Here is a 26838-nt window from a genome sequence, read left to right on the forward strand (position 1 = left end):
TTTATTGCTATATTTCTTTAGCAGAATAATAGTAGTAGGTTTTTCCCTAGGCCCATGACTTACCTAGTCTCAGGTTCTTGGCCACTTTAGAAGTGTCGGGTTTGAGTGTCCTCTCAAGGAATGAGGCTTAAATCCAGTCAGAAGGTGGTTGGTGACTCCCATAACCCTTGCACCACTGTTGCACTAATGTGTCTTACACGTTTTTTAGAGGAAGGATTTCTTACAGCAAACCTTAAAACAAACAAACAAACAAACAAAAACCTTGAAGTAGCAGTGACTTCAAGAATGGTCTTACATGATCATTGTTATTGTTAGGATGATGATGATGATGATGATGATGATGATGATGATGCAGCGTCAACATTTATGGGGGAGGACATTAGTCCTCTTGGCCAGGCCTTCCTCGTGGCCACCAGTGAGTTGCTCGGCTCCTCCCACTCTTGTCACTGTGTGGCCCTTGTTGAGGCCCACGGCTATGGAGTAGCCCAGGGCCATGGCCGTGGACAGCGGAGGTTGGGAGGGACGTGAGACTGGCTGAGTCCTGCTGTGCATGCCCATCTGCCCTCACGGGAGCCCCAGTGGTGGCTAACATGGCCACACATTCATTTTTATTTTTTCTAGTTTTTTTAAAATGTTGTTTATTTTTATATGTGTGGACGTTTTGCCTGCATGGGTGTCTATGCATCATGTGCATGCCTGGTGCCACAGGGAGCAGCATTGGATCTCCTGGGACTGGAGTGACAGATGGTTGTTAGTCACCTGTAGATATTGGGAATCAAACCAATGCCTCTGGAAGAGCAGCTAGGGCTCTTAACCACTGAGCCGTCTCTCCAGCCCTTTGTACCAGTTATAGTTAATAAGCTTCAACATTGGCCGTGTGTTGTGGGTAGAGGTCTGTGAACTTTTCTAAAATAGCTATTTTCAAAACTTTCCTCTGCGTAAGCGTAGCTTTTCCGCCAGCAGTAGAAGTTCGGGTGTGGCTTGCTGCTTACAGTTTGTAGGTCTTCTTCACATATTCTGGGTGCCCACCCTCCCCAGCTGTAGATGTTTCCTCCCACTTATGGTTAGTCCCCACTGGGTTGTCTTTAACAGCCCAGGGCTGATGTTCACAGCATCAGGGTATTTCATCCTGATAATTCACACCAGTACCTGTTTTAACCTTGATTATTACTTAATTTCTGATTCTGGACTTTAATTTTTATCACCTTCCCTTTCCATATTCTTGGAGTTAACTGAACTGACTAACCTAGATTTCCATCCCCAAGATATCCTCTTTCTGCGGAATGGGATTTTAAAATAGATGCATGAATTTGATAAAAGACCAGAAAAATAAATCTTTTTATTAATCTTATATATAAAAATATGAAGCAAAAGTTAAAATCAGGTTCTCATGTTAAAACTTGGCAGTTTGAAAATATTCCTTTTAAAGGAATATGAAAGGAGGGTTGTTTGTGCATTGCCTTTGGTGAGTACTGGCCAGTCTAGTTGTGATAAGATTCTGGGTGTCCTAGAGATCCACACCTTCTGGTGGACTATTAATTAAAGTACATAGAGTAACTTTATCTGAAAGTGTCACATGACTCTTGTTGAGTGAACCGATGAATTTCACATTGAGGAGTGGGTTGAATGTTATAATTCACTAGACATGACTTAGAATTTATTTCCTAGCAAATAATGAAAGACCGATGGATGAATGTTGGTCATGAAGAAGAAGAACTAAAACCATATTCTGAGCCTGAGCTCGATCTCAATGATGCAAAAAGAATAGGTAAGTATTTCAGCACTGTAAACAGCACTGCCAGCAGAGTACAAGGGAGGCTCTGGTGGCCTGGCACGGGAGTGTTCATATGGGACTTTTTATTTTAGAGTACTTCATTATCACCTAATGACAAACACTAAAATATTCAAGTTCCTTGGTTAGTTTTCATGTGTATCTCTGGTCCTGTTCAATTATTGGCAACCATAACAAGAATTAAAATAAATTAGACAAACATATTTTTTTCTTTCTGCACTCCCTGACTGGAAGAATGCCCACTCTAACTTAGCGCTGAGCAGACTGAAGTGTAGCACAGTCCAGGACACTGACGTCTAAGCTGTGGGCACATTGCCTCTCCCTTTCTGCTCTCCACCCTCCCTGACCCCAGTCCTCCTTCAGAACTTGATGGAAACATTGTGTAAGTCAGGCCTTAATAGGGGAACTCTGAGCTGCAGATGAGAAAGGAAGCAGAGGTCTTGAATTGAACTGGTCTCCTCTTCGTGAATAGCTGAGAATGAGCTGAGAGACAGCAGAGAGACAGGAGAGTGGGGTCTGTGGGGCTCAGACAATGCAGACCTGGACAAAGGAAGTCAGCTCAGAAATGCCCCAGGAAGTGAGAACTGGGTGAACATATTAAGTCCATATTATAAATCATTCTGCACAGACAGAAAGTGAGAAATGGGGCTGAGAGATGGCTCACCAGTTAAGAGCACTGGCTCCTGTAGAAGAGCCAGGTTTAATTCCCTGCACCCAGACTGTGGCTTACAACCATCTGTAACTCCAGTCCCAGGTAAACTGATACCCTTTTCTGCCATCCATTTATACCAGGAAGGCATGTAGTGCACATAGATACATGTAGGCAAAAACAATTAAAATAAATCTTAAAAATTATAAATGTGTAGTATCTGAATATATATTATCTGTAAGTTTATAATCCAAAAGATTTTGTAGTTAAAGCTCACTTTGAATGTTTGAAGGACTAGTTTTTCCTAACATTATTGGCAGATCTATATGTTTTGCTAATTATTTACTAAATAGATATACTTTCAGAAAATTTTGTGGTTTTTTTTTTCCTAGACATTATGGTCACCATGGGTTTTGCACGAGATGAAATCAATGATGCCTTAGTAAGTCAGAAATACGATGAAGTTATGGCTACTTATATTCTTCTAGGAAGAAAACCACCTGAAGTAAGTGTTCTGTCTTTTTAAATTAATATAAATGAATTCTTGAGGTAAATGGATAAAGATATGTTAGCAAATGTATTCCTTCTCTGTGGAACCAAAACTAGCACAAAGATCCTGACAGTCTAATTAGAGATCACAAATCAGGGTGCTATACTCTAGACTGACCTCATTAGAACGAACAGGCCCACTGCCCTGCTGGGCCCCAGCAGCTCTGTCCACAGCCTTGATTTTGAGCATGTGTCCCCAGAGTTAGTTACATGGTGCACACTGTGTAGCCCAAGGCAGTGTGATTATGAGTGTACAGAAGTGACAGGGACTAAAGCAAAGAGAAGCATGTGTGTCTGCAACCACATAGATACCTAAGACCCCAGAAGAAGGTGCTTTGTGGTGCTGGCCTTGTGTCAAGTGACTCTTTGATGGCCAGCAGAGGTCCATGGCAAGGAGACAGAAGCAGGCAATAACTGTATGTGAGTGGTGGGCCACATAAGTAAATGATCCTTTGGAAAAGCAGCTGTAGAGGGATAAAGTGAAATAGGAACAGAGGCCAGAGCATTGAAAGTTGAAAACTAGACATCTATGGGAGGCATTCTGTTAAAAAGGCTATAATTATTCATAATTAAATACAACTGTGAGCAAAATCATGCATTCCAACTGAAGTTTATTGAGCCTGCCTCTGTCAGAAATTTTGCTGACACCATGAGGGTAAAGCCAGGAAGTTCTGCAGTCCAGGAGCCTCAGCGTAGAGCTAAGCAGCCAGCAGCATAGTTCACTGTGGGGCATGCTGCAGATACTCGGGGAGTGTGGGAGAGCTGGCACCCGTAAGCTAGGTGAAGTCCACCACGGTGCTCCATGGGGCATGTAGCACATAAAGCTAATGGCACTTGGTGACCGTGGGAAGGTGGGAGGAGCCCTGATTTCCCACAGGTGCCTGCTGTGTAAGGTGGCTTGCTTGTCGGGAAGGTGGGTGCACTGAGAAGCTTGCTCAGTGCAGGGCAGCGGGAGGAGAGTCTTGTCGGGTGGCACTCATAGTAAAGATGGGGTGCAAAGATCTGGATTTGGAGCAAGGGTTTGATTACAGTATGGGAGTTGTTATCAGAGGATTATAAAGCATGTACATGCTAGGAACTGTCACAAGTATTAACTCATCTGACCTCTCAGTGAGCCAACTGAGGAGGAAGAATAACTGTTGGGAGGAGACGGGTCTCCAAAGGGCGCCCGCAGCAGGGGCTGTGCACAGTATCAAGAGAGCTAGGTGGGAATGACCCAAATAGTTATTTCTAGCCTCTTCTGACTGGTCCTATTTGGATTTCAAATGACCTCCAGGCACTTGAATTTTCTTATTAATTCAAGTACAAAGTCCAGGCATATATTAAATCAAATGTGAATTGAATTGGAAGTAAACTATTGAAGCTACTGTGAAGGGAAAGAGTCAGGTCCACTGTCCTCCACCAGAGCCACCAACTCTGCACCTCATTGTCTGTGCCTCAGTTTCTTAATCTGTGAAATATGGACACTAATGCTTCGCTCTGAAGGCCATTGAGAAGGTTTAGAGTAGTTGCGGAAGGGTCACTGCTCCACAGCTCTGCTGCTGTAATCAGCAGCATTGCTACAGCTTGACAGGAGCGTCCTGACTTCCCACTGCAGTGCCAGGGGTTGACACAGAACCTTATCAACACGGCTTTCAAAGTGCAGAAAGAGGTTGTGTTTCACCCCAGCTCAGCGTGGTCAGTGCTGAGGGAAGTCATCTCCTCATCAGAGAGAGTGTGTGTGTGTGTGTGTGTGTGTGTGTGTGTGTGTGTGTGTACGATTTTAGATGGTATCATGTTTGAATTCCAATGATGTCCTTGACCTTGGTTTTTCCATGGAAAGTACGGGTTAATGCATCACAGGTTTGTAGCAATGATTAAACAAAGTAATGAGTAAAACACCTAAGGATTGTGTCTGCTCTGTAGTTACCATGCAGTGCTTTGTGACTGTCACCTGCTGTTTTGACTAACGTGAGGAGTTGTGCACAACAGTAGATTACAAGTACTAGTGCGAGCATTCTCATACCCAGCTCCCTCCCTCCTTCTTGCCAGTTTGAAGTCTGTTTTTTAGTTTTGATTGATCCTTACATAGCTTCAAATCAGTCTATTTATACAAACACTTTACCGTTTTAAAATCCGGACGATCTCTCTTCTCACAGTTTGAAGGTGGTGAGTCACTGTCCAGTGGAAACTTGTGTCAGCGATCCCGGCCCAGCAGTGACCTGAACAACAGCACTCTTCAGTCCCCTGCCCACTTGAAGGTCCAGCGGAGCATCTCAGCCAACCAGAAGCAGCGTCGCTTCAGTGACCATGGTGGGGGAGCAAATCTAAGAATGAGAGACAGGCTAGCTCTGCCCCAGAGTGTGTGTGTGTGTGTGTGTGTGTGTGTGTGTGTGTGTGTGTGTTGCCCAACACACACTTCCAGCAGCCGTGCATCATCAGATGATCAGTAGGATCTCTTCTGTGGAGACCTGAACTGATTGTGTAGTCAGTTTCCTCTTCGTTAAGAGTGTGAAGCACGCAAACGCAGATACTTTAACGGAGAGGCCTTTGTTTGTGGGAAGCCGGTCAGTTGTTTGCAGCTAACCCTGTGGTCTTCCCCATTGCAGCGGGTCCCTCCATTCCCCCTGCTGTATCCTACACCAAGAGGCCCCAGGCCAACAGTGTGGAAAGCGAACAGAAGGAGGAGTGGGACAGAGACACGGCCCGGAGACTCGGCAGCGCGATGGTGGGCTCCAAGAGCGAAGTGACAGCCAGCCCCCTGGTGGGTCCCGACAGGAAAAAGTCTTCGGCTGGCCCAAGTGTGAGTCAGAGCTCCTGTATCGAAACTTTGCTCTTATGTGTCACGAGGATTTTGTAAAATCTTTGTCTTTTTAAATGTTTCAAAATGAGTCATCATTTAAAGACCATGGAAAAGGACCCAAGCTTCTCACAAATATAGTTGAAGCAAGCGGTGCAGAGAATTCGTTGTTATTGTCATTATCATGGTTTCAACATGTCTCACTTGTTAGCCCAGGCTGACCTGGAACTCACGGCAACAGTAGTCCTCCCACCTCAGCCTCTTCAGTGTTGGGATCATAGGCAAGAGGCCCTGGAAGCAGCTGAAATTCTTGAATCCATAGCCTCACTTCAGAGTGGACGTTAGACCCCTGCTGTTTGACCTGCTTTTGTGGTGTTTCTTTGGTGTTACATTGGTGCATTTAATCTTACATTTACAGGGGAACTGCTCTCTGAGGGCAGACTCACTAATAATTTGTCAACTTACCTCCCACAAAGTCTCTTAAAATGCCACACTCTAGAAATTACTTTGGGTGCTAGAAGAAAGACCAGAGTACTGTCCTGGAAGACAGCAGGAAAGAACAGAGATAGAAAGAAAACAGAGACGGTTGGCGAGAATAGGGTGGGTGAGGTCTAGATAGTAGTGTTTTAGTCAGTGGGGGGGTAGGGGTTTGAAGGAATGACAAAAATGAAAAAGAGAAGACCCAGAATGACAGACAGATGCCAGAAGAAACTGTGCTCCTGGACGTGTTAAAGCAGACTGTGTAGATACACAGAAAGCAAGGTGAGAAATGTTTAGAGATTTCAGTGTGAGAGCTGATGACCAGAAAAGGAACCAAGTTAGGTTAACTTCAGCCTGTCCAGAAAAGGAACAAAGTTAGGTTGTCTTCAGACTGTCCATCAGTAGTGCAGATGCCTGAAGGTGCAGTGGTGTTTGTAAACTTCCAGAAGGGTAGGAGAGAAGCATTTTAGGCCTAGAATTTTCTATCTGGCCAAACTGTTACTCAGATATAAAATACAATATTCTTAGGCATAAAATGTGTCAGCTATTTGACTGTATAGTGACTGTTTAAAACACTGTGCTACTTAAGAAAGTATTCTTACAGAAAGAGACAGAACATAACATGTTGCTGTAAAATATTAAGAGGGTCAAAAGTAATCAAATCACTTAGTAAGGGCCAGTTAGATGGCTCAGTGGGTAAGGGCGCTTGTCACCATGTCTAACAAGCCTGAACTTCATCCAGGACCCCAGAGTGGGAAGAGAGAAAATTGTCCTCTGACTTCCACATGTACTTGCACAGACACACATGCACACATGTGCACACATACGAACACACACACTGAAAATCTGAGCAATATCTGAGAAGTAAGGACAGGGCAGAGTAGATCATCAACACAGGAGTAAGGACAGGGCAGAGTAGATCATCAACACAGGAGTAAGGACAGGACAGAGTAGATCATCAGCACAGGAGTAAGGACAGGGCAGAGTAGATCATCAACACAGGAGTAAGGACAGGGCAGAGTAGATCATCAACACAGGAGTAAGGACAGGACAGACTAGATCATCAACACAGGAGTAAGGACAGGGCAGAGTAGATCATCAACACAGGAGTAAACAGGACAGAGTAGATCATCAACACAGGAGTAAACAGGACAGAGTAGATCATCAACACAGGAGTAAGGACAGGACAGAGTAGATCATCAACTCAGGAGTAAGGACAGGGCAGAGTAGATCATCAACACAGGAGTAAGGACAGGGCAGAGTAGATCATCAACACAAGAGTAAGGACAGGACAGACTAGATCATCAACACAGGAGTAAGGACAGGGCAGAGTAGATCATCAACACAGGAGTAAACAGGACAGAGTAGATCATCAACACAGGAGTAAACAGGACAGAGTAGATCATCAACACAGGAGTAAGGACAGGACAGAGTAGATCATCAACACAGGAGTAAGGACAGGACAGAGTAGATCATCAACACAGGAGTAAGGACAGGACAGACTAGATCATCAGCACAGGAGTAAGGACAGGGCAGAGTAGATCATCAACACAGGAGTAAACAGGACAGAGTAGATCATCAACACAGGAGTAAGGACAGGACAGACTAGATCATCAACACAGGAGTAAGGACAGGGCAGAGTAGATCATCAACACAGGAGTAAGGACAGGACAGACTAGATCATCAACACAGGAGTAAACAGGACAGAGTAGATCATCAACACAGGAGTAAGGACAGGGCAGAGTAGATCATCAACACAGGAGTAAACAGGACAGAGTAGATCATCAACACAGGAGTAAGGACAGGGCAGAGTAGATCATCAACACAGGAGTAAACAGGACAGAGTAGATCATCAACACAGGAGTAAGGACAGGACAGAGTAGATCATCAGCACAGGAGTAAACAGGGCAGAGTAGATCATCAACACAGGAGTAAGGACAGGGCAGACTAGATCATCAACACAGGAGTAAGGACAGGGCAGAGTAGATCATCAACACATGCCTTGCTAGGCAGATGATCTGAATAAGGTGAAGAAATTGATGTTGGTGAGCAGACGTGAATTCAGGAATATAAAGAAGGATGAACAGTATAAGAGTGAAATAGAATCATAACTTAAATCAACAGAAAGAGACAAACCCTTTATCTAGTGTATGGGGTGTGCGTGTGTGTGTGTGGGGGGGGGTACTTTAAATAGAAAATATGCAATGATGTACCAAAAGCAAAGCCAGCACACCTTCATCACAAGTGGGTTAAGTTGTCTGATGCCAGTGTTCTGTATGGTTATTGAGACCATGCTTTTTTTAATATATAATTATCTTAGCACTTCCTAGTCTAAGAAGTGGATGTACATGCCACTGTAAGAATGGGTGGTATATTAAGTCTGGAGGGATGGCTCAGTGATCAAGATCATTTGCTCTTGCAGAAGACCAGGCTTGGTTCCCACACCCATGTGGTAGCTCACAACCATCGGTAACCCAACTCCTGGTGATCCAACACCCTCCCCTGGCCTCCATGTGATACACTCACACACGTGCAGGCAAAACACTCTTACACATAAAAGTAAAGAATGCTGGTATAGCTGCTTCCCTCCTCTACCTGATCTGCTTGAAAGGATAAAGACTTCACTTTTTTCAGTATTTCCCTGTGAGCTGGAAGACTGTTTCAAAGGTCAGCACCCCGTGTAAAAACAAACTATTCCCGTGTCTTCTACCTCTCTCCACATTAGTCTGTCGTCTACTCGGATTGGACCTTCTTTGCATGGCCAGCCCAGCTTTGTCCCTTCCATGTCTGTCCTTATTCGCTGCTGCATTTTAATCCCATTGCTACAGACTGTGCAAGTCCTGTGTCCCCACTGGAGTCTCCTGTGGAGGCTAGTCCACGTCTCAGCAGTGCCCATAGCTGTGTCCTGTGTCCCCGGTGGAGTCTCCTGTGGAGGCTCATCCATATGAACGTAACAGCTGTTTCTTTCTTTCCATGGTAGTTAGGTCAATACTGTATGTAGCGAGCTTTTTTGTTGGCCACCAGTTCACAAGTAACGACATGGAAATTTATTATTAATTATGAAAGCTTGGCCTTTAGCTTAGGCTTGTTCTCAACCAGCTCTTATAACTTAAATTAACCCTTATATTAATCTACACTCTGCCGCGCAGCATTACCTTTCTTGGTACTGCCCATCCTGCTTCCTCCGTGTCTGGCTGGCAACTCCTCCTTTCTTCTTCCCAGAGTCCTCTCTGTCCTCAGAAGTCCTGCCTGACCTCTTCTTGCCTAGCTGTTGACTATTCATCTCTTTATTACACCAGTCACAGCAATACATATTCACCGTGTGCAAATATCCTACAGCAATTGTATTTTGTTTTCACACTGGTGCAGGGTCCTTCTAGATGGGAGCATGCAGATTTTTGTAAAAGCTGCATGGTTTTAATCAGTATCAATTGACACGTGTCATGATTTATTCAACCTTTCTTTTTGAATAGTATGAATCCTTCTACAATTCTGTTGTTCCTTTTTTTTAAGATTTATTATCTTTATTCATGTGTGTGTGTGTGAGAGAGAGTGGTTGCTGCAGGTATGCAGATGCCCTCAGAGGCCAGAATAGGTCATTGGATTCCCAGGAGCTGGAGTTACAGGAAGTTGTGAGAGCTCCTGAGATGGATGCTAGGAATCAGGCTCAGGTCCTCTGGCAGGGGACTGCTGAGATATCTCTCCAGCATACTGAAAGATTTTAAAAACTGCACTTGTACAAATTTGCTTGTATGATTTTTTTCCCCTTCTGCATCTGAATTTGAGGAAATACCTATTAACTTTCTAATGCTCATACTAAACAAATGTTAGATTAACTGTGTATTTTAAAGAATTGTAAAAACTAGATTAGGTAGGACGATATTTTCACTGGAGCAAGGATGAAACAGTGTGTTTTATCTCTTTTGAGGTCACTCCTCCTGGGCTTGGGGTGCAGCCCCGTGGTAAAGTGTTGGCTTAGCATGGGCAAGGCCTGGGGTTGGAGTCCCAGCACTGCAAACAGCAACAAAATGAAAACACAAAAGACAGAAACCACCCCTGTCCATTCTATTACTGGTAACAGATAGTGTTTGACAGGCCTGATGGAATAGGTGACAGTCAAGGGTCTTCTGAGTGGTCAGGAGAATAGCCTGTCTGTCTGTCTATCCCTTCTTTGCTACTCTTTCTCTTGTTTACATGTGGCCTGACTCCTAACTCAAACAGAGGGTTATGGGCAGTGTCTTAGATTGCACTGCTCTGCCCTCCATGAGCCCTCAGCAGGCATGCACTGACCTGGAGCAGAGGTGAAATTCCCCAGTAGGTGCAGAAGACCACAGGCTTCTGGAGGGCATGCCCCAGTCTTCACTGCCCTGTTCATACTGACCTGCTCGCTTCTCTGCCCTGCTCAACCAGCCACTCGCTGAGGAGTGAATCCCGCTTTCCTATTGCTTCCCCGTGCTAGATGGTTGCTCCTGTGGAACTGTAAACTAAGACAGTAGTCGGTGTGGTTTGGTGGCGTTTTTGTTTTTTGTTGTTTTGGTTTTCTTTCGCTTCACTTTTTATTTCTAAAATCTAAATATGAGAAAGTGTAAAAAGTGGATCTTGCTTATGTGAGATTCTAATAAATTAAAATTATGCTGTGAAGTTTTTCTAATAATTAACAGTTTTAAATACTTATTTGATTTCACACTAATATAATTTTTTTTTATTCTTCTTCATAAAGAACAATGTATATTCTGGAGGAAGCATGGCGAGGAGGAATACGTACGTGTGTGAAAGGACCACGGACCGGTACACAGCACTGCAGAATGGAAGAGACAGCAGGTGAAGGGTCTCTGTCACTGCTGCAGACTAGCTTTGCTGAGATGTCTGTAGGGTGGGGGTCACAGGAAAGGAAATTCAGAGCCGTAAGACTACAATAGCCATCTCACTGGGGTTTTTCCCTTGGTACCAGGATGAAAGAGTGGAAGGGTGTTTAGGGAATAACTTCCAAGTTTCTGAACAAAATATGGAAGTAAATATTCCTCAGTTCCAAAGTAGCATGTACAATCCCAATCTGAGGAGACCGAGTCTTTCTCTCCACATGTACCCTGCCTCCATCATCTGTTTGTCTCTTACACTTCAACCAACTCATAGTATACCCTAATAATAAGGCTTCCTTCCCATCCTCTAGAGAAGTGTGCCCACCTCAACTGAATGAAGAACCACAGATTCCTTACTGGGTTTTATTGTAGTTGGAAAAACTACTCATTGTAGCTCAAAGAGGATGAGGCACATGTATAGCAGTCAGTTTCTCGGTCTTGCCTGGGCCCACGGTCTGGACAAGTCTCTCCTACCAGCAGTCCCATAGCTGCTTATAAAATAATTACTCAGAGGCATAATATTAATTACAGACTGTTTGATCTAGGGCTCAGACTTCTTACTAGCTAGCCCTTACATCTTAAATTAACCCATTTCTACTAGTCTGTGTATCGACACATGTCTTGTGGATTTTCCTGTGTTGTATTACATCTAGCTTCCCCAGGTGACTCTCCACATCTCCTCCGACCCTGCCTTTCTCCTCCCTGTATCTCTGCTTGGATCTCCCACCTGCCTCTAAGCTGCCTTGCCATAGGCCAAAGCAGCTTGTTTATTAAGCAGTGGTAGCAACACATATTCACAGCCTACAGAAAGGCCATCCCCCAGCACACCTGCTGTGTAAAGTTCTGTTCTCAGCTCCACCCATTTAGCAGGGGACAGGCCACCCTCACATCAGTTCCTTTCAGTTGTAGGCACACAAGGAAACTGTGGCCTCCTGAGGGGTGACATTCTTTAGGCTTAGTGGTTAGAAGTTGATTTCCAATTATTTACTGTGTCTCCTATACCAAAGCTAATCTGTGGCTCCTTATACCCATAGTGGCTAGCCTGTTCTTCATAGCATGAACTGATGTAAGCTAAAAGGTGCTGTCTGTAGAAATGGCGGTTTTCATATAGCTGTAAGTTCTCAGTGCTTAAATGATGCAGGAAGATCACAGCAACACATCACACAAAACTAATCTTAGAATAAGTGAAAAATGTCTCCGCAGTAATCATCTCTCTGTAGCTGTCACACATCCATAAATAAGCCCTGCCTTCCCAGACACCGAACAAAAGTCTAAGAGCTTTTCAGTGGACACACCTAAAATGGGGAGTAAGAATATGTGTTCGTTTCTTTCAAGTGTTTCGGTCATGAAAGTGTCGATTGAGATTTAGGAAATCTCTTCCTTGGGTTTTAGTAACTGGACTTTTCCTTGTGTGTCAAGCCTTACAGAGATGTCTGCCAGCAGCATGTCCTCTGCAGGTTCCACAGCAGCTTCTGCTGGCCCCTCAGCACGGCCCCGCCACCAGAAGTCTATGTCAACCTCTGGCCACCCTATTAAAGTCACACTGCCAACCATTAAAGATGGCTCTGAAGCCTACCGGCCTGGGTGAGTCCTGCTTACTCTGCGTTCTCTGCAGTCACTGTCTCCTCAAGAGTGCTCGGAAAAGACACAGCAACAGGAAAGTGCTGATTGTGGTACACACCTGTTGTGTGCTTCAGCAAAGTGTGGATTGGGGTTCACACCTGTTGTGTGCTTCAGCAAAGTGTTGATTGGGGTTCACACCTGTTGTGTGCTTCAGCAAAGTGTTGATTGGGGTTCACACCTGTTGTGTGCTTCAGCCAAGTGTTGATTGGGGTTCACACCTGTTGTGTGCTTCAGCAAAGTGTTGATTGGGGTTCACACCTGTTGTGTGCTTCAGCAAAGTGTTGATTGGGGTTCACACTTGTTGTGTGCTTCAGCCAAGTGTTGATTGGGGTTCACACCTGTGTGTGCTTCAGCCAAGTGTTGATTGGGGTTCACACCTGTTGTGTGCTTCAGCCAAGTGTGGATTGGGGTTCACTCATGTGCTTCAGCAAAGTGTGGATTGGGGTTCACACCTGTTGTGTGCTTCAGCCAAGTGTTGATTGGGGTTCACACCTGTTGTGTGCTTCAGCCAAGTGTGGATTGGGGTTCACTCGTGTGCTTCAGCAAAGTGTGGATTGGGGTTCACACCTGTTGTGTGCTTCAGCCAAGTGTTGATTGGGGTTCACACTTGTGTGCTTCAGCCAAGTGTGGATTGGGGTTCACACTTGTGTGCTTCAGTGAAGTGTTGATTGGGGTTCACACCTGTTGTGCACTTCAGCAAAGTGTTGATTGGGGTTCACACTTGTTGTGTGCTTCAGCAAAGTGTTGATTGGGGTTCACACTTGTTGTGTGCTTCAGCGAAGTGTTGATTGGGGTTCACACCTGTTGTGTGCTTCAGCAAAGTGTTGATTGGGGTTCACACCTGTTGTGTGCTTCAGCAAAGTGTTGATTGGGGTTCACACCTGTTGTGTGCTTCAGCCAAGTGTTGATTGGAGTTCACACCTGTTGTGTGCTTCAGCGGTCATCTAAAACTACTTGAAATCATTTTCAAGAAGAATGTTCTTTGTTTTTGTTTTTCCAGACAGGGTTTCTCTGTGTAGCTTTGCGCCTTTCCTGGAACTCACTCTGTAGCCCAGGCTGGCCTCGAACTCACAGAGATCCGCCTGCCTCTGCCTCCCGAGTGCTGGGATTGAAGGCGTGTGCCACCACTGCCCAGCTGAGAAGAAAGTTCTTACAGGAGTGTAGTTTTAATCCATCCACAAAGCATTACTGCTGGTGTGTCAGTCAGGTAAACTGAGTGCTAGTGGGCAGATCAATGGGTGGTAGAGGTGCCTACTGCCAAGCCCAGTGACCTCGGGTCTATCCCTGGAATCCACGTGGTGAAAGGAGAACCAGCTGGGAGTTGTCTTCTGACCTCCACACATGCACTGTGGCAGGAGCACACATGTGAACATGCACACAAATAAATGAAGCTTTAAAAAAATGATCAGGAGGCTGGAGAGATGGCTCAGCGGTTAAGAGTACTTGCTGCTCTTCCAGAGGACCTGGGTTCAGTTCCTAGCACCCACATGGCAGCTCCCAACTGTCTATAGCTCCAGTTCCAGGGGATCCAACACCCTCACACAGACATATATGCAGGCAAAACACCAATGCACATAAAATAAAAATAAATTTAAAAATAAAAGATCAGGCAGTGGTGCATACACCTTTAATCCCAGTACTTGGGAGGCAAAGGCAGGTGGATCTCTGTGGGTTCGAGGCCAGCCTGGTCTGCAGAGTGAGTTGCAGGACAGCCAGGGTTACATGGGGGAGGGGGAGTAAAATAAGACGGCACAAAAAGCCAGATATGATGGCGCACACCTTTAATCCCAGCACTCAGGAGAAGTAGGTGGATCTTTGTGAGTTTGAGGCCAGCCTCATCTATAAAGCAAGGTCCAGGACAGCCGGGGCTGTTACACAGAGAAACTCTATCTGGAAACCTGCCCCCCAAAGAAAAGACACATAAAAACGAACCCGGCTAAGCACTGTGGCCTTGGGTCCTAGCAGCTGTGTTATCAGTCAGGCAACTGCTTGGGTATAATTCAATTCACATTTTTGAGTTTTACGTCTTGTAGGATTTCTGAAGCTCAGAACATCTGAACATGTTCTCACTTCAGTAATTGCATTCGTCAGTCATGTTGACAGCACCATGTAGCATTGAATTCCCTGGGGTCTAAAGTAGAAACATGGGGTGGTGTTATAAAAAGGCTTTTTGACAAACAATAAAGTTCATTCTGTATGTTGCTGAGCAATGTACATTAGTAGTATTCAGATTGGGTACCCCTTATTAAAATTCCTAGGCCCAGGAGCCTTTTGAATTTTGGACATTTCCAGCTCTGCAATATTTGCATGTGTATAATGGGAGAGTTGGGATAGGACATGGATTTAGACATGGAACTCACTTAGGTTTTTGGCGTACCTTACATGCACAGCCTAAAGATATTTCATAGTGTTTTCAGTGCACTTCACATGAGATCACACGTGGAATTTTTATGTGTAGTGTCATATCAATGCTCAAAAAATTTGGGGGTTTTGAAGCATTTGGAATCTCAGATAATACAGATTACATAGTAAAAACACATAGGCAGCACCCAGGTTGGGCATTCTGGATTCTGACATATTTGTCTTCATGTCAGTAATTTTTTAATGTTTAATCACCAAATTTTACAAGAAGTGTATATTTTTAAACTGACCTCCCGTCCTTGTATAATGAGACAGTAAATTTATTATCCCATGCACCTCATTTCTAATGTGAACAAAATCATGGGAGCAACAGAAGTAGCCCCACTTCTTCCCTCCCCAGTTTTCAGCCTGAGTGAAAGCTGCTCCTGTCATCATTCTGAAAACTGTCTTCCTCTCTCCCAGCAGTGCAGCTCAGAGGGCGCCTGCTGCTTCTCCGTCTGCTCACAGTATTAGTGCTGCCGCCTCCACTCCAGACAGGACCCGGTTTCCCCGAGGGAGCTCCAGCCGAAGCACTTTCCATGGGGAGCAGCTCCGAGAGCGCCGCAGCGCCACCGCCGCTTACAATGGGCCTCCTGCCTCCCCGTCCCATGAGACCGGCGCCTTGGCACACGCCAGGAGGGGGACGTCAACTGGTATAATAAGCAAAATCACTTCCAAGTTCGTGCGCAGGTCAGTACCCTCGGGCTGTGGTGGTTTTCTCTGCTTCTTTTCTCTAGAGTCATGGCTTCTCACTGAAGCTGCCCTTTTACAGGAACTGAGTGTGAAACACCAGGAACAAATAGTCTCTTTCCTTAAGAGAGCAATTACAAATGGGCAAAATGAGAACTTGAGGGCTGGAGATGGGGCTCAGTTGATGGAGTATTGCTGAACCCCCACGAAGCCACGGTCAGTGCCTGGCACTTCGTAATCCATCACTCAGGAAGTGCAGCAAGAAGTTCAAGATCACCCTTGGCTAGAGAATGCATCAGAGCTCAGCCTGGGACACACAAGGCTCTTCACAAAAAGAATGTAAAGCTTTTGTAGAATAGAGCAAAAACTTAACCTGAAAATCGTTTTGCTAGGCATGGTGCACACACACCTATAATCCCAGCACTTGGGAAGTAGAAGCAGGCAGAGCTCTGTGAGTTCAAGGACAGTCAGATCTATATAGCAAGTTTCAGAACAGCCAGGGCTATGGAGAGAGACCCTGTTTAAAAAAAAAAAAAAAAAGTTTTAAAAAATTGCCTAAGATTTAAAATGTTTTTATTTAGGAAAAAAAATTAAATATAAGCTCATGTATCATTCAAAAATAATTAGCTTAATTTTTTACACTATTTATTGAGATGGGCAGGGGAGCACGTACCATAGCATATGGAGAGGAAGGAATGAAAGGACACTTGCAAGAGTCAGTTCTCTGTAGATGTAACCAACCGTTTTATTAAATAAGAAACACAGAACCAATGCAAAGAAGAGAGCCAAGAGATCAGAGCTCAGAGCCTTACCCGCCTGCTGCAGCTAGCCTCTTCAGCCAAGAGACCTTTCTGAAAGAGACCTACTTCCTGTCTGTTTGTCTTTATATAGACTTTCTGTTCTGCCTTCTCATTGGTTGTAAACCCAACCACATGACTGCCTCGTCACTGCCTGTCTGTACAGACCTCCAGGTCTTCTATGGTTGGTATTGAGAGTAAAGGCGTGTGTCTCCAATGCTGGCTGTATCCTTTTACACACAGAGATCTACCTAGCTCTGCCTACCAAGTCCTGGGATTAAAGGCGTGTACCACCAACGCCCAGCTTTTGCTATGGCTCTAATAGCTCTGACCCCCGGGCAACTTTATTTATTAACATAAATTAAAATCACATTTCAGTACAAATAAAATATCACCATAGTTCTCCCCTGCCACCGTGTGGTGTCTGGGGTGGATGGAGCTCAGAGCATCAGGCTTGGCAGCAAGTGCTGTTATCCACACTAGATGAATATGTGTTTGATAGACTTATAATCCAGGGAAATAGTACAACTGTGCTTGGTACAAAGTAGTCATGCTTATACAGTGCACAATGCACATTGATTACATGGGTTGCCAAACAAATGCAGACTGGTGTAAATAGTAAATTATATCACTACATGTAATGGGAACCCTGCTACATACAAAACACTGCTAGGCAAGGGCTATGGAGCTAACAAGGGAAATATTAGGATGAGTTTATGGAAAGGCATGATTGTCTAAGGGTCCATATCATGTATTCTCATGAGTTAAACCTTAAATCATAAATGAAGAAGAAACTGTGATACCTGCAGTGTCTCTAATTAATGTTCCTAGTATTTCTTGGAGAAGCTGGGCATGGTGGTTCATGTCTTTAAGCCCAGCACTCAGAAGGAAGGTGGATTGCTATTACAAAATAGCACCCGCCACAAGCAAACAGAAAGCATGGGTAGAGAAGAGCAGCATCCTCCTCCCTCCAGCCTGTGAGCCTCTGTGTAGGACCCCACAGTTGAGTTTCAAACCTTAAATCCTCAAATGCAAGTGTCTCAGCAGACCATCAGTGACCTTGGGCTGTTTGGACAGGTATGCAGAGTGACACCTTGTGAGAGAAAGGCCTAAAGTCCACCCGCAGTCTGTAACGGAGTCAGGGTGTGTTGGCAGCTGTTTGCAGGGTGCTAGTGAGACTGTTAGTCACTGGTGTAAATAGAGCCGTGAGGTGACTGTGGGCCCTGGTTCTTGTAGTGTCTTTCTTTCTTTTCTTTTCTTTTTTTTGTTTGTTTGTTTTTTTGGTTTTTTGTTTTTCGAGACAGGGTTTCTCTGTGTAGTTTTGGTGCCTGTCCTGGAACTCGCTCTGTAGACCAGGCTGGCCTTGAACTCACAGAGATCCACCTGCCTCTGCCTCCCGAGTGCTGGGATTAAAGGCGTGCGCCACCACCGCCCGGCTCTTGTAGTGTCTTTCAAAGTTGAGCCACTTTCCTCTCTTGGCTGGTTTTTCCTGCCTCACAAACCAGCTGCCCCTTCCCAGGCTCCTTGGCTTTCCCATGACCTCCAAACATCAGAGTGCACAGACTCTGGACTGCCTCTGCCAGTTTTCCGTCCACCTCGAGAGGTGGCAGTAGATGGCCTCTCAGGTTAACAGCCTCCATCTTGATCCCAGATCTCCCAGAGCTTCATCCCCATGCATCCTGTTGCCCAAAGCTCCATCTCCACATCCTCAGTTTCAGCCTCTGACCCCCACTCTCCTCATTCTTACTTTGTAGAAGTGGTAGCACTGCCCTCCAGTTGCCTCTTGCAAATGGTGCGTCTCAGTCCACTCAGAGTGGCCACTTCTGTCTGCTGCCACTCCTCAAAGTCAATTTGTCACCTCCTGCGGGTCCCCTTCCTCCTCACACGTACATACAGTATGTATGCAGTGTAAGCCTGATGAGTCACTCCTTAGGGCTAAGGGGGAGCTTGCCTAGCATGCACAAAGCCTTCAGTTTGATCTACAGACTGCAAAGAATACCAAGAAACAGGGAGGGGCTAATTAGCTTTCATCTTGCTGAGAGTGTGGGGCGCACACACTTCTGTAGTGTGCCTACTCCTCCCGGCTGACCTTCTCCTGTTCTTCCCCCCTCGGGTATCTCCGCACACCTCTAGTGTTTGCACTTCTGTGCGTCCCCCATGCAATCCCGCCTTGTTTGCTGCTGCTTCTCCACCAGGCTTGGTGTCTCCTCAGTGAAAAGGAATGGCCTTTGTGCTCCTTTAAGTGTGAACTGCTGTGCATACAGTCTTTGCTTTTGTATCACAGAGCCTTGCTAAGCTGCTCCAGCTGTTGCTGCTAGCTGTGCTTCTGTGTCCCTGCCTGCCTCCCACCAAGGTCACTCAGAGCCAACTCTTTGGGCTGTTTGACACAATTGCCCCTCCCAGGAAAGCGGGACCAACCTGTGGCTGGAGTTACTTCAGCTCCATAGAGGGAAGGAAGTGGGGAGTAAGGGGGATCCATTCTGGATGCTGAGAGCCTGCTGGCAGTGTACTCTCCGTGAATAGGACAGAAAAGTCCAAGGAGACTTGTCCCTTCCGGGCACCGGTGTTTTGTCTTCGCAGAGGGGATCAACAGTGTGACTAGGCTTGCTGCTAAGGTAGAGAGAGCACTGCCCGTCTATGCAGTGGATCGGAGCATGGAGTGAACTGGCTCAGAAATGTGTTTACTTCAGTTTGTTATAATCAAGTAATTTTTACAGGTGGCATTGAGTATTTAATATCCTGCCTGGTAAAAATAGCAATTATTATAAAAACAGAAATTAAAAAAAAATATTTGAGAATGCAAATACATTTTATTATCCTTTTCAGTTCCAAAAAAAAAATGTTTTTTGCACAGTGTATCTATGGAAAGGGCCTTATAGTTAGCCCTGCAGGCTTGGGAGACTTGTAATGTGTAGTGCTCAGATTGAGCTTGCTGTGCAGTGGCTCTGCACTGAGGGGGAAGGGGAGGAGGGCGCTGCTGACTTTAACCACTAGGTGCACATTTTACATAAAAATATAAATGTGGAAAGGCTAAAACATTTTTTTAAATCTTAAGTGTTCCACATGGTGCTTTTTGTAGCTTCTCAAAGTTTTTGTTCTATCATAAACTACCTCTTAGATTTGCTTATCAGGTTGTAACTTGACTCAGTTTCAATTACCTTTGAAATATCAATAGTTAGAATTTTGGAAGATCTTAAAAATATTAATCACCTTCAATGCAAAGACAATTAGCATTTTTTCTGGTTTTATTTTACAGATGGATATCTAGGTGAGATTATTGTTCTTTTTAATAATTCAGTCTGTGTTTTAGACTCATCTGTGTGGATAGACTGCTGATTTATTGTGTGTGGATTCTTAGTATAACTTCTCAAATAAATTCGTTGTCTATTTAAGAATTAGTATTTACTTTTAGAAAACCATGTTGGGCTCACTTTTTTTCTTTTTTTTAAAGATTTGTTTATGTATATGGGTGTTTCGTCTGTATGTATACATACCAGAAGGGGGCATCAGATCCCATGGGACTACAGTTTTCAAGAATTGAACACATGTCCTCTGGAAGAACAGGCAGTGCTCTTAACCACTGAGCCATCTTTTCAAGCCCAGGCTCACTTTCTTGATCAATCAATCATTCAATCAATCTCTCTCCCCACCCCGACCTGTGAGTGTGTGAGTGAGTGAGCGTGTGTGTGTGTCCCAGAAGATGGTATTGTGTCTCTTGTCACTCTCTACCTTATTTCTTGAGACAAGTTCTCTTTCTAAACCTGAGGCTGGACCTTTGGGCCAGGCCAGCCACAGGCCCTCGGGATGCCCCCAGTGGGTGAGTCAGGTCCTCATGCTGGTACAGCAAGGACTTAACCCACTGCTCTGTCTTCTTAGCCCCTGTTCCCTAGCCATAGCCTTAGCTGCTCAGCCCCCAAGCTTAATGTTCAACTGCAAGGTTAGCACATTTGCTCAACTGAGCCACAACTTCTAGACATGAATGTAATTATATCAAGCTTAATTTATAAGTCATTAAACCTTACTTATCCTTAGATTATACTAAACTAAGCCAAAAGATAAATTATTAAATTATAATTGTAGCTTGGAATTGGAAGATTGTGTTTAAAAAACAGCTAACTTTTCACCTGATACTTTCTGTCAACCATGTCTCATAGACGCTCAAGAAATGGCAGTCACGCTTGTTACGGTAAAAGTGTGAAGGAGGATTCACACACAGCGTTAATGAGGAAGCTTACTTCAGTGTCATTTTAACTGTGGGTTTTCTTGATCTCCTTTTGCTTTGCAAATTGTTCAATCTCAACCTTCTCTTTGTTTTTGAGGGATCCAAGTGAAGGCGAAGCCAGTGGCAGAACCGACACAGCCAGGTGAGCTACAGCAGCTGGGTGCATTCACACCTGTGACCCCGGTGATGCTTGATAGATAGCGTCTGCACTTTGACTCTTTCCGTTCCAAGTGTAGTAGGTTTTCCTAATTTCACCTAGCACGTAATGGAGTTCAAGTTCATCAGCTTCCAGTTCAGCAGACTTTGAGTTGCATACTTGGGTGTCTTGTTCTGTTAGATGAGTGAGTCAGAGCAGAGGGATTTCTAGGTGAAAATGCACTTTTCTCTCTCTGTGATGTGGTCACTGAGATGAGCCTCCATGGAAGGGTGCAGAGCACTGAGGTCATTAAATATGCAGAAGTTTTGATGATAGTAATATATTGAGGTGAGTGTCCAGTCTTGGACCACGTTCTAAAACCCTACACTGACATGCTTTCTGGGTTTTCCCCAGAGAAAAATAGAAAAGACAATGAAGTAAATACTTTCTGTCTGTTTAATGGTCTTTGGCCTGTATTTCTGTAACTTACTCTCTATTTTCTTAAGATTGCAGTTTTTAGCACTTTGGAGGTTCAGGTATCTTGGAATGAAAGGAACTACCTTGTTATGTTCCTTTTTATATTTTATATCTTACATATATATAAATGTATATGTATGGATTTATAGAAGAGACAAATGTCCTTCAAAGATATAATTTCACAAATGAGTGAGAAATGTTTATAGGCAAAAATTGCAACATATCTGTATTTGGACAACCATTTAATATATTTAATACAAGGAACTCTGAATCATGGAAATCCATTAAGTTCACCCTCCTATGGTTACTTGAGATGGTTTTCTGATTCTGTTATTTGTGCAATACCTACACAGCAAAATTCAGTGTGTCAGGTTGGGCATGGTGGCACATGCCTTTAATCCCAGCACTCGGGAGGCAGAGCCAGGCAGATTTCTGAGAGTTTGAGGCCAGCCTGGTCTACAGAGTGAGATCTAGGATAGGCACCAAAACTGCATAGAGAAACCCTGTCTCAAAAAAACAAAAAAAAAAAATTTAAAAAGATCCAGTGTGTCAACCATCTCTTGTGTCCAGCATAGTTCTGGGAGCCTAGGCTGTATCAGAAGTGAAGCAGGCAGATGGCCTGCCTGGAGTTTAAGATACAGGAGAGGCCGGGTGAGGAACAAGAAGACTAAGAAGTGATCCGTTCGTGGATTCGAACGGCTTGAGTATGGAAGAGTTAGAATAAGAAGGACCCATGTCAGGGCAGGAGTCCGGGCCATTATGGACTCTGGTGGAGAAAACAAGCAAAGACTGGGAAAAGGAAAGGAAGTTATCCTGTAGCCAGGTGGGTCAGCTTTGCCTGTGCAGGGCTTGGAGAGAGCGCACAGGCCTGTGGTCAGGGACAGCATGGAAGCCAGCGTGTCCCATTGGAGAGAGCAGAGAGGGAAGTGATAGACAAGGGGTAGAGGCCACGGGCTGCCTTCTAAGCCAGTTTGCATATGCCTGTAGAGAAATGGGAAAGAGCAGAGCAAGGGTGCTGCTGAGATGTCCTGCCATAATTGCGGTCCACCTCCCGACTGTCAGATTGAATCCTCCTTCCCTCTGTAGTCGTTACATTGCTCCTACACAAAGAGGACAGAAGAGGGGGAAGTATTTATATTCTAATACTGTGTTCTATCAGGAGAATCCTATGTGTGTCTGTGTGTGTCTTTGTAAGGGTGTGTGTGGGTGTGTGCACACGCATGCACGCACCCACGCATGCATGTGGAGGAAAGCATGTCTGTGTGTTTGTGGTATGTGTATGTGCAGAAAATGAAGAATATAGAAAAAACAATAAGTTTTCACTTTCAGCTAGAAATTCCTTCCCAGGAACAAATGCACTTAAGACAGTTTGCAGCTTTAGACTGAAGATGCTCAATGCCGAAGCCCATGTGCCTCTGGGCCTGTTTATACGCAGCATCGTAGCATGCATCTCTGGTCCCATAGTTCAGTTAGGCATGGAGTTATCACTCACATTTTATGGTTGTAATTTCTTTGCTGAATAGAACTTTGGTTTTAAGTGTTTCCCTTTTCCCTCTTCTTCTAGAAGTACATCAGGGGAGCCAAAAGAAAGAGACAAGGAAGAGGGCAAGGACTCCAAGCCGCGTTCTTTGCGGTTCACATGGAGCATGAAGACCACTAGCTCGATGGACCCCAATGACATGATGAGAGAGATCAGAAAAGTGTTAGATGCCAACAACTGTGACTACGAACAGAAAGAAAGGTTCTTGCTCTTCTGTGTCCACGGAGATGCTAGGCAGGACAGCCTTGTGCAGTGGGAGATGGAAGTCTGCAAGTTACCTCGGCTCTCACTGAATGGGGTCCGCTTCAAGCGAATATCTGGGACATCTATTGCCTTTAAGAACATTGCATCCAAAATAGCAAATGAGCTTAAGCTGTAATGATGTGTGAGCTCCAGGAACAGGGAAGATGCACCCACATCTGAGCTACAGGTTTTGAATGTACTGGTGATGCCTACTGTGGTCCACCTGTGAATCTCCCATGTAGAATTTGTCCTTAATGCAATAAGGTTATACATAGTTATGAACTGTAAAACTAAAGTCAGTATGAGCTATAATAAGAATCTGTAGCTTAAAAAGTAGGTTCACATGTACAGGTAAGTATATTGTGTATTTCTGTTCATTTTCTGTTCATAGAGTTGTATAATAAAATATGATTGCTTTAAAACCTGTATACTTGTCTAGATCTCCACACAGAAATGTATGGTTAATGCTTTGAAATTTGAAATTTGAAAATGGTTTTCCTTGTTATTTACATTTTGGTTTTTTTTTTTTTAATTCTTACCTCCATCATGCTATTTTGAATATTGTGTCCAGGATTAAAAGCGCACAGAAATAGTCTTTAAAATTGTAGCATGAACTTTATAAAATTATTTTGAAATCATATTTAATTTAAACCAGAAGTTGACAGTGGTTGGTGTCACTCAGTTTCTCCTGCTTTTCTTGCTGTCAGCCTGTGTCCAGACAAGGTGTAGTTGGGGGACACAAAGTGTTTACAGTGTCAGCACCTAGACTTTTCTAAACCAAGTGAAAAGAAACCATAGCTTTGCCTTGAGCTAACTCAGAAGTACCAAGGTAAGAAATGAGTTTATTTTGCCCTTTGTTTTCTGACCTGCTAATTAGCAGCAGAGAGTGAAAGAATCCATAGTTCACATGGCTGTTGAGAAATAAACCAGCACTTAGGTTTGCTGCCTTCGGAACACGCAGGGTATCTGGGAATGCAAGAGTGTCGGGATGTCTCATAGCACAAGCTCATCTGTATGATGTTGATGACTGCGTTGGCTAAGATGTGATGCCGCCTCAGGAACTGACAGGCATTGGGAGCATCTGCCCCAGTGTCCTCCCCAGCTCCATCCACTCGTACCACTGTAGTGACCCACGAGCAAGACGTGCTCTCCACACCCATTCATTACAGATTTATGCTTGCCTGGTGGTTCACTTGGCTCCCTCAGAACCCGTTTGTTTTTGATTTTTTGCTCAAATTATGTTTCTTCCACAACATTATGCCTGTAATGTGCAGCTTTGTGACTGGTCATTTGCCTTCTCTTCTTTGATAATTAGTGACGTATGCAACGTAAAGCCACTAGTAATGGTACCTTCTTAACGCTAACTTTGTACTGAAAAGCCTTGGAGGTTGACTGTGCGGTTTTATTTAATGTTGTGATTCACTGTAATATCAGCATATGGCCCCATCTGCATACTCCTGAGGAATAGAAAATGCTCCCAAAGCTTACCAGTTGAGAGAAAATTATTGCTGTGATCAGTGCTGTCCTTGGAAACTACCTGGCTGCTGCCAGTGTAGGTGATGGGCTGTTCCACAATGGCTTCCAGACAAAGGTGGTTTTATCTTCTGTACTGTACTGTGATTGATGTAGCTTTCTTCTTAACATTCTGTTCTAACTGATGTGTTTTTTGCCTTAGGGAAGGGTAGGGGGCAACAAAACAAAAGCGTGTGGCCCCTTTTTAACCCGGTGTTCATTCACAACATTCAATGCAGACCCTCATTCACTCACTGGTGCACACTGAACTCTTACTTGAACAGATCTCATAATAAAGCATTTGTCTTTTGCTCTTTGTCGACTTGTGAATCACCTGTTTTCTGCTTGGAGGAACCTCTGAGTGTGTTCTTTTCTGTGCTAGTTCACTCGGCAAGCAATAGGTGAGGCTATGTGGGTCCTCAAGATCTCATTTTGGCAAGAAACCTTCATTTTTTTACAGGAATTCTGGTTGCTGAAATGCTTTTTAGAACAGAGGCCCCAGGCATCTTCCCAGGCAGAGGCTAGGGTGCTTACATTTTCTCACTCCAGCCAACCCCTGTGTTTTATGGAAGGGAATTTTATTTCTGTATTTTTCTTATGAACTAAAAATGAAATTTTGACATTCGTTTTATTATCTGTTTTATGTGTTCATGATAACATTATTTTGAAGACTCAGAGTAATTTTAATATGTTTGCATAAATAAACATCTGGCTATATGATAGCAGGATTTCCTTGGTTCTGTGAAAGTACTATTTAATAGGATATCCCTTGTATTGTTTCTTAGAAAATAGGACATTTTTTTTAATAGCAAAAAATAAAAAAAAGCAAGATAAAGATGAAATCTACTTCAGAACCATGACCCAGTAATATTCTGTGGGGTCAAATTTGATTTTAAGCACAAAGATTGTCATGGGTGTTGTTGTTATGGGTGATTGTCACTGAAAGGGACCTTCCACACCCAGCTTCCTGTGAGTAAATGATGTGCTTGGCCTGTTGAAGTTAACATGATGCTCTCTGCCTTGTTTTTAGTAATACCAGTGGAGAGAATGATCCCTCTTAAGATGTATAAAGTGACTGTATGGACGACTCCACCTCTCCACACTGCAGTCCATTTGGGGAGCTAACAGAAACATGTACAGAGTCAAAAAGGCGTAAGGGGTATCATTGAAAGGACCCCCACCCTCCCCAAAAAGAGTAAATGATCTGACCTGGAAATGCAGGGAAGAGTGAGTTCCGAGGAATACTAGCAAGGAAAGTCAGAATGGGAAGGAGCCTGTGAGAGAGAGTGAAGCTAGGCAGAGCTGTGAGGAAACAGGGAGGGGATTGCTGCAAGTGTCAGGCACCACATGGGATGGTCTGTCCCAGCACACAAACGAAATTAAATACAGAATGTACTGGCAACCTCAACTTGGGCTTCATCATTGATTCAGCAAATATATTGAGTGTGAATGTGCATCAGGTTCTGGGTTCTAGAGAAACAGCAGTAAAATATCTATAATAGAAATATATAGTTAGGACATATAGAAAGGGTTAGAGGATGGAACCAGGAAGTCTTTTCTGGGGGATGAAGAGGGCATATGCCACAGACATTGCAACAAATGTAGCAAGATGCTGCTGTGAGAGGGGTGTGTACGATGTTGGCATAAATGCAAACTCTTTTTGCAGACGTTGGTATGAGCAGCCGTGGAAGGGTTTGTCCCCTTAGCCCTGGACTTAATGTTGCATTGCTTCCGTGCACAGAAACAGTTCATAGCAAAAGTAGGGGGAAATGGATCGGTACTGACTCAGAACGTCGGCACTGGTCAGATTATTAGATGAGGGCATTAAAACAGTTCTGTGTTCCACAAGAGGAAAGAGTGCGAGGTGAGGAGATGACTAATGCAGGATGCTGCACGCGCCTGCGAGTGTCCTGTGGTTTATCATTTCTGGGGAAGAAGAACATGCCGGAAGGACTTGGTCGATGAGACACCAGGGAAGTCAGTGGAGTTGAAGATGGCAGTAGAAACTATTCCAAATAATCTGAATTAAAAAAACTAACTTAAATAGACGATGTATAGTGCCTCAGGAGCTATAGGGCCACTCAGTCTAA

The 26838-nt window shown here is 44.3% G+C and overlaps 1 protein-coding gene across 4 annotated transcripts in view; it reads left to right on the forward strand.

Annotated features, from left to right (window-relative positions):
• The window catches only part of Mark1 (microtubule affinity regulating kinase 1), a 112630-nt gene extending 87560 nt beyond the window's left edge, over positions 1-25070 (forward strand). For 3 of the 4 annotated variants that reach the window (XM_059281002.1, XM_059281004.1, XM_059281005.1), the window contains 9 exons: positions 1669-1768; positions 2834-2946; positions 5129-5282; positions 5579-5772; positions 10970-11070; positions 12528-12692; positions 15555-15821; positions 20938-20982; positions 23018-25070. In XM_059281002.1, coding sequence (XP_059136985.1) covers positions 1669-1768; positions 2834-2946; positions 5129-5282; positions 5579-5772; positions 10970-11070; positions 12528-12692; positions 15555-15821; positions 20938-20982; positions 23018-23372 — 1494 coding nt within the window. In that variant the 3' untranslated portion in view covers positions 23373-25070. The remainder of the gene's footprint in view (positions 1-1668; positions 1769-2833; positions 2947-5128; positions 5283-5578; positions 5773-10969; positions 11071-12527; positions 12693-15554; positions 15822-20937; positions 20983-23017) is intronic. The other variant, XM_059281003.1, reaches the window with a different exon arrangement.
• The last annotated feature ends 1768 nt before the right edge of the window (positions 25071-26838 follow it).

Source organism: Peromyscus eremicus, chromosome 15, assembly GCF_949786415.1.
Source record: "Peromyscus eremicus chromosome 15, PerEre_H2_v1, whole genome shotgun sequence".
Classification (NCBI taxonomy): Eukaryota; Metazoa; Chordata; class Mammalia; order Rodentia; family Cricetidae; genus Peromyscus; species Peromyscus eremicus.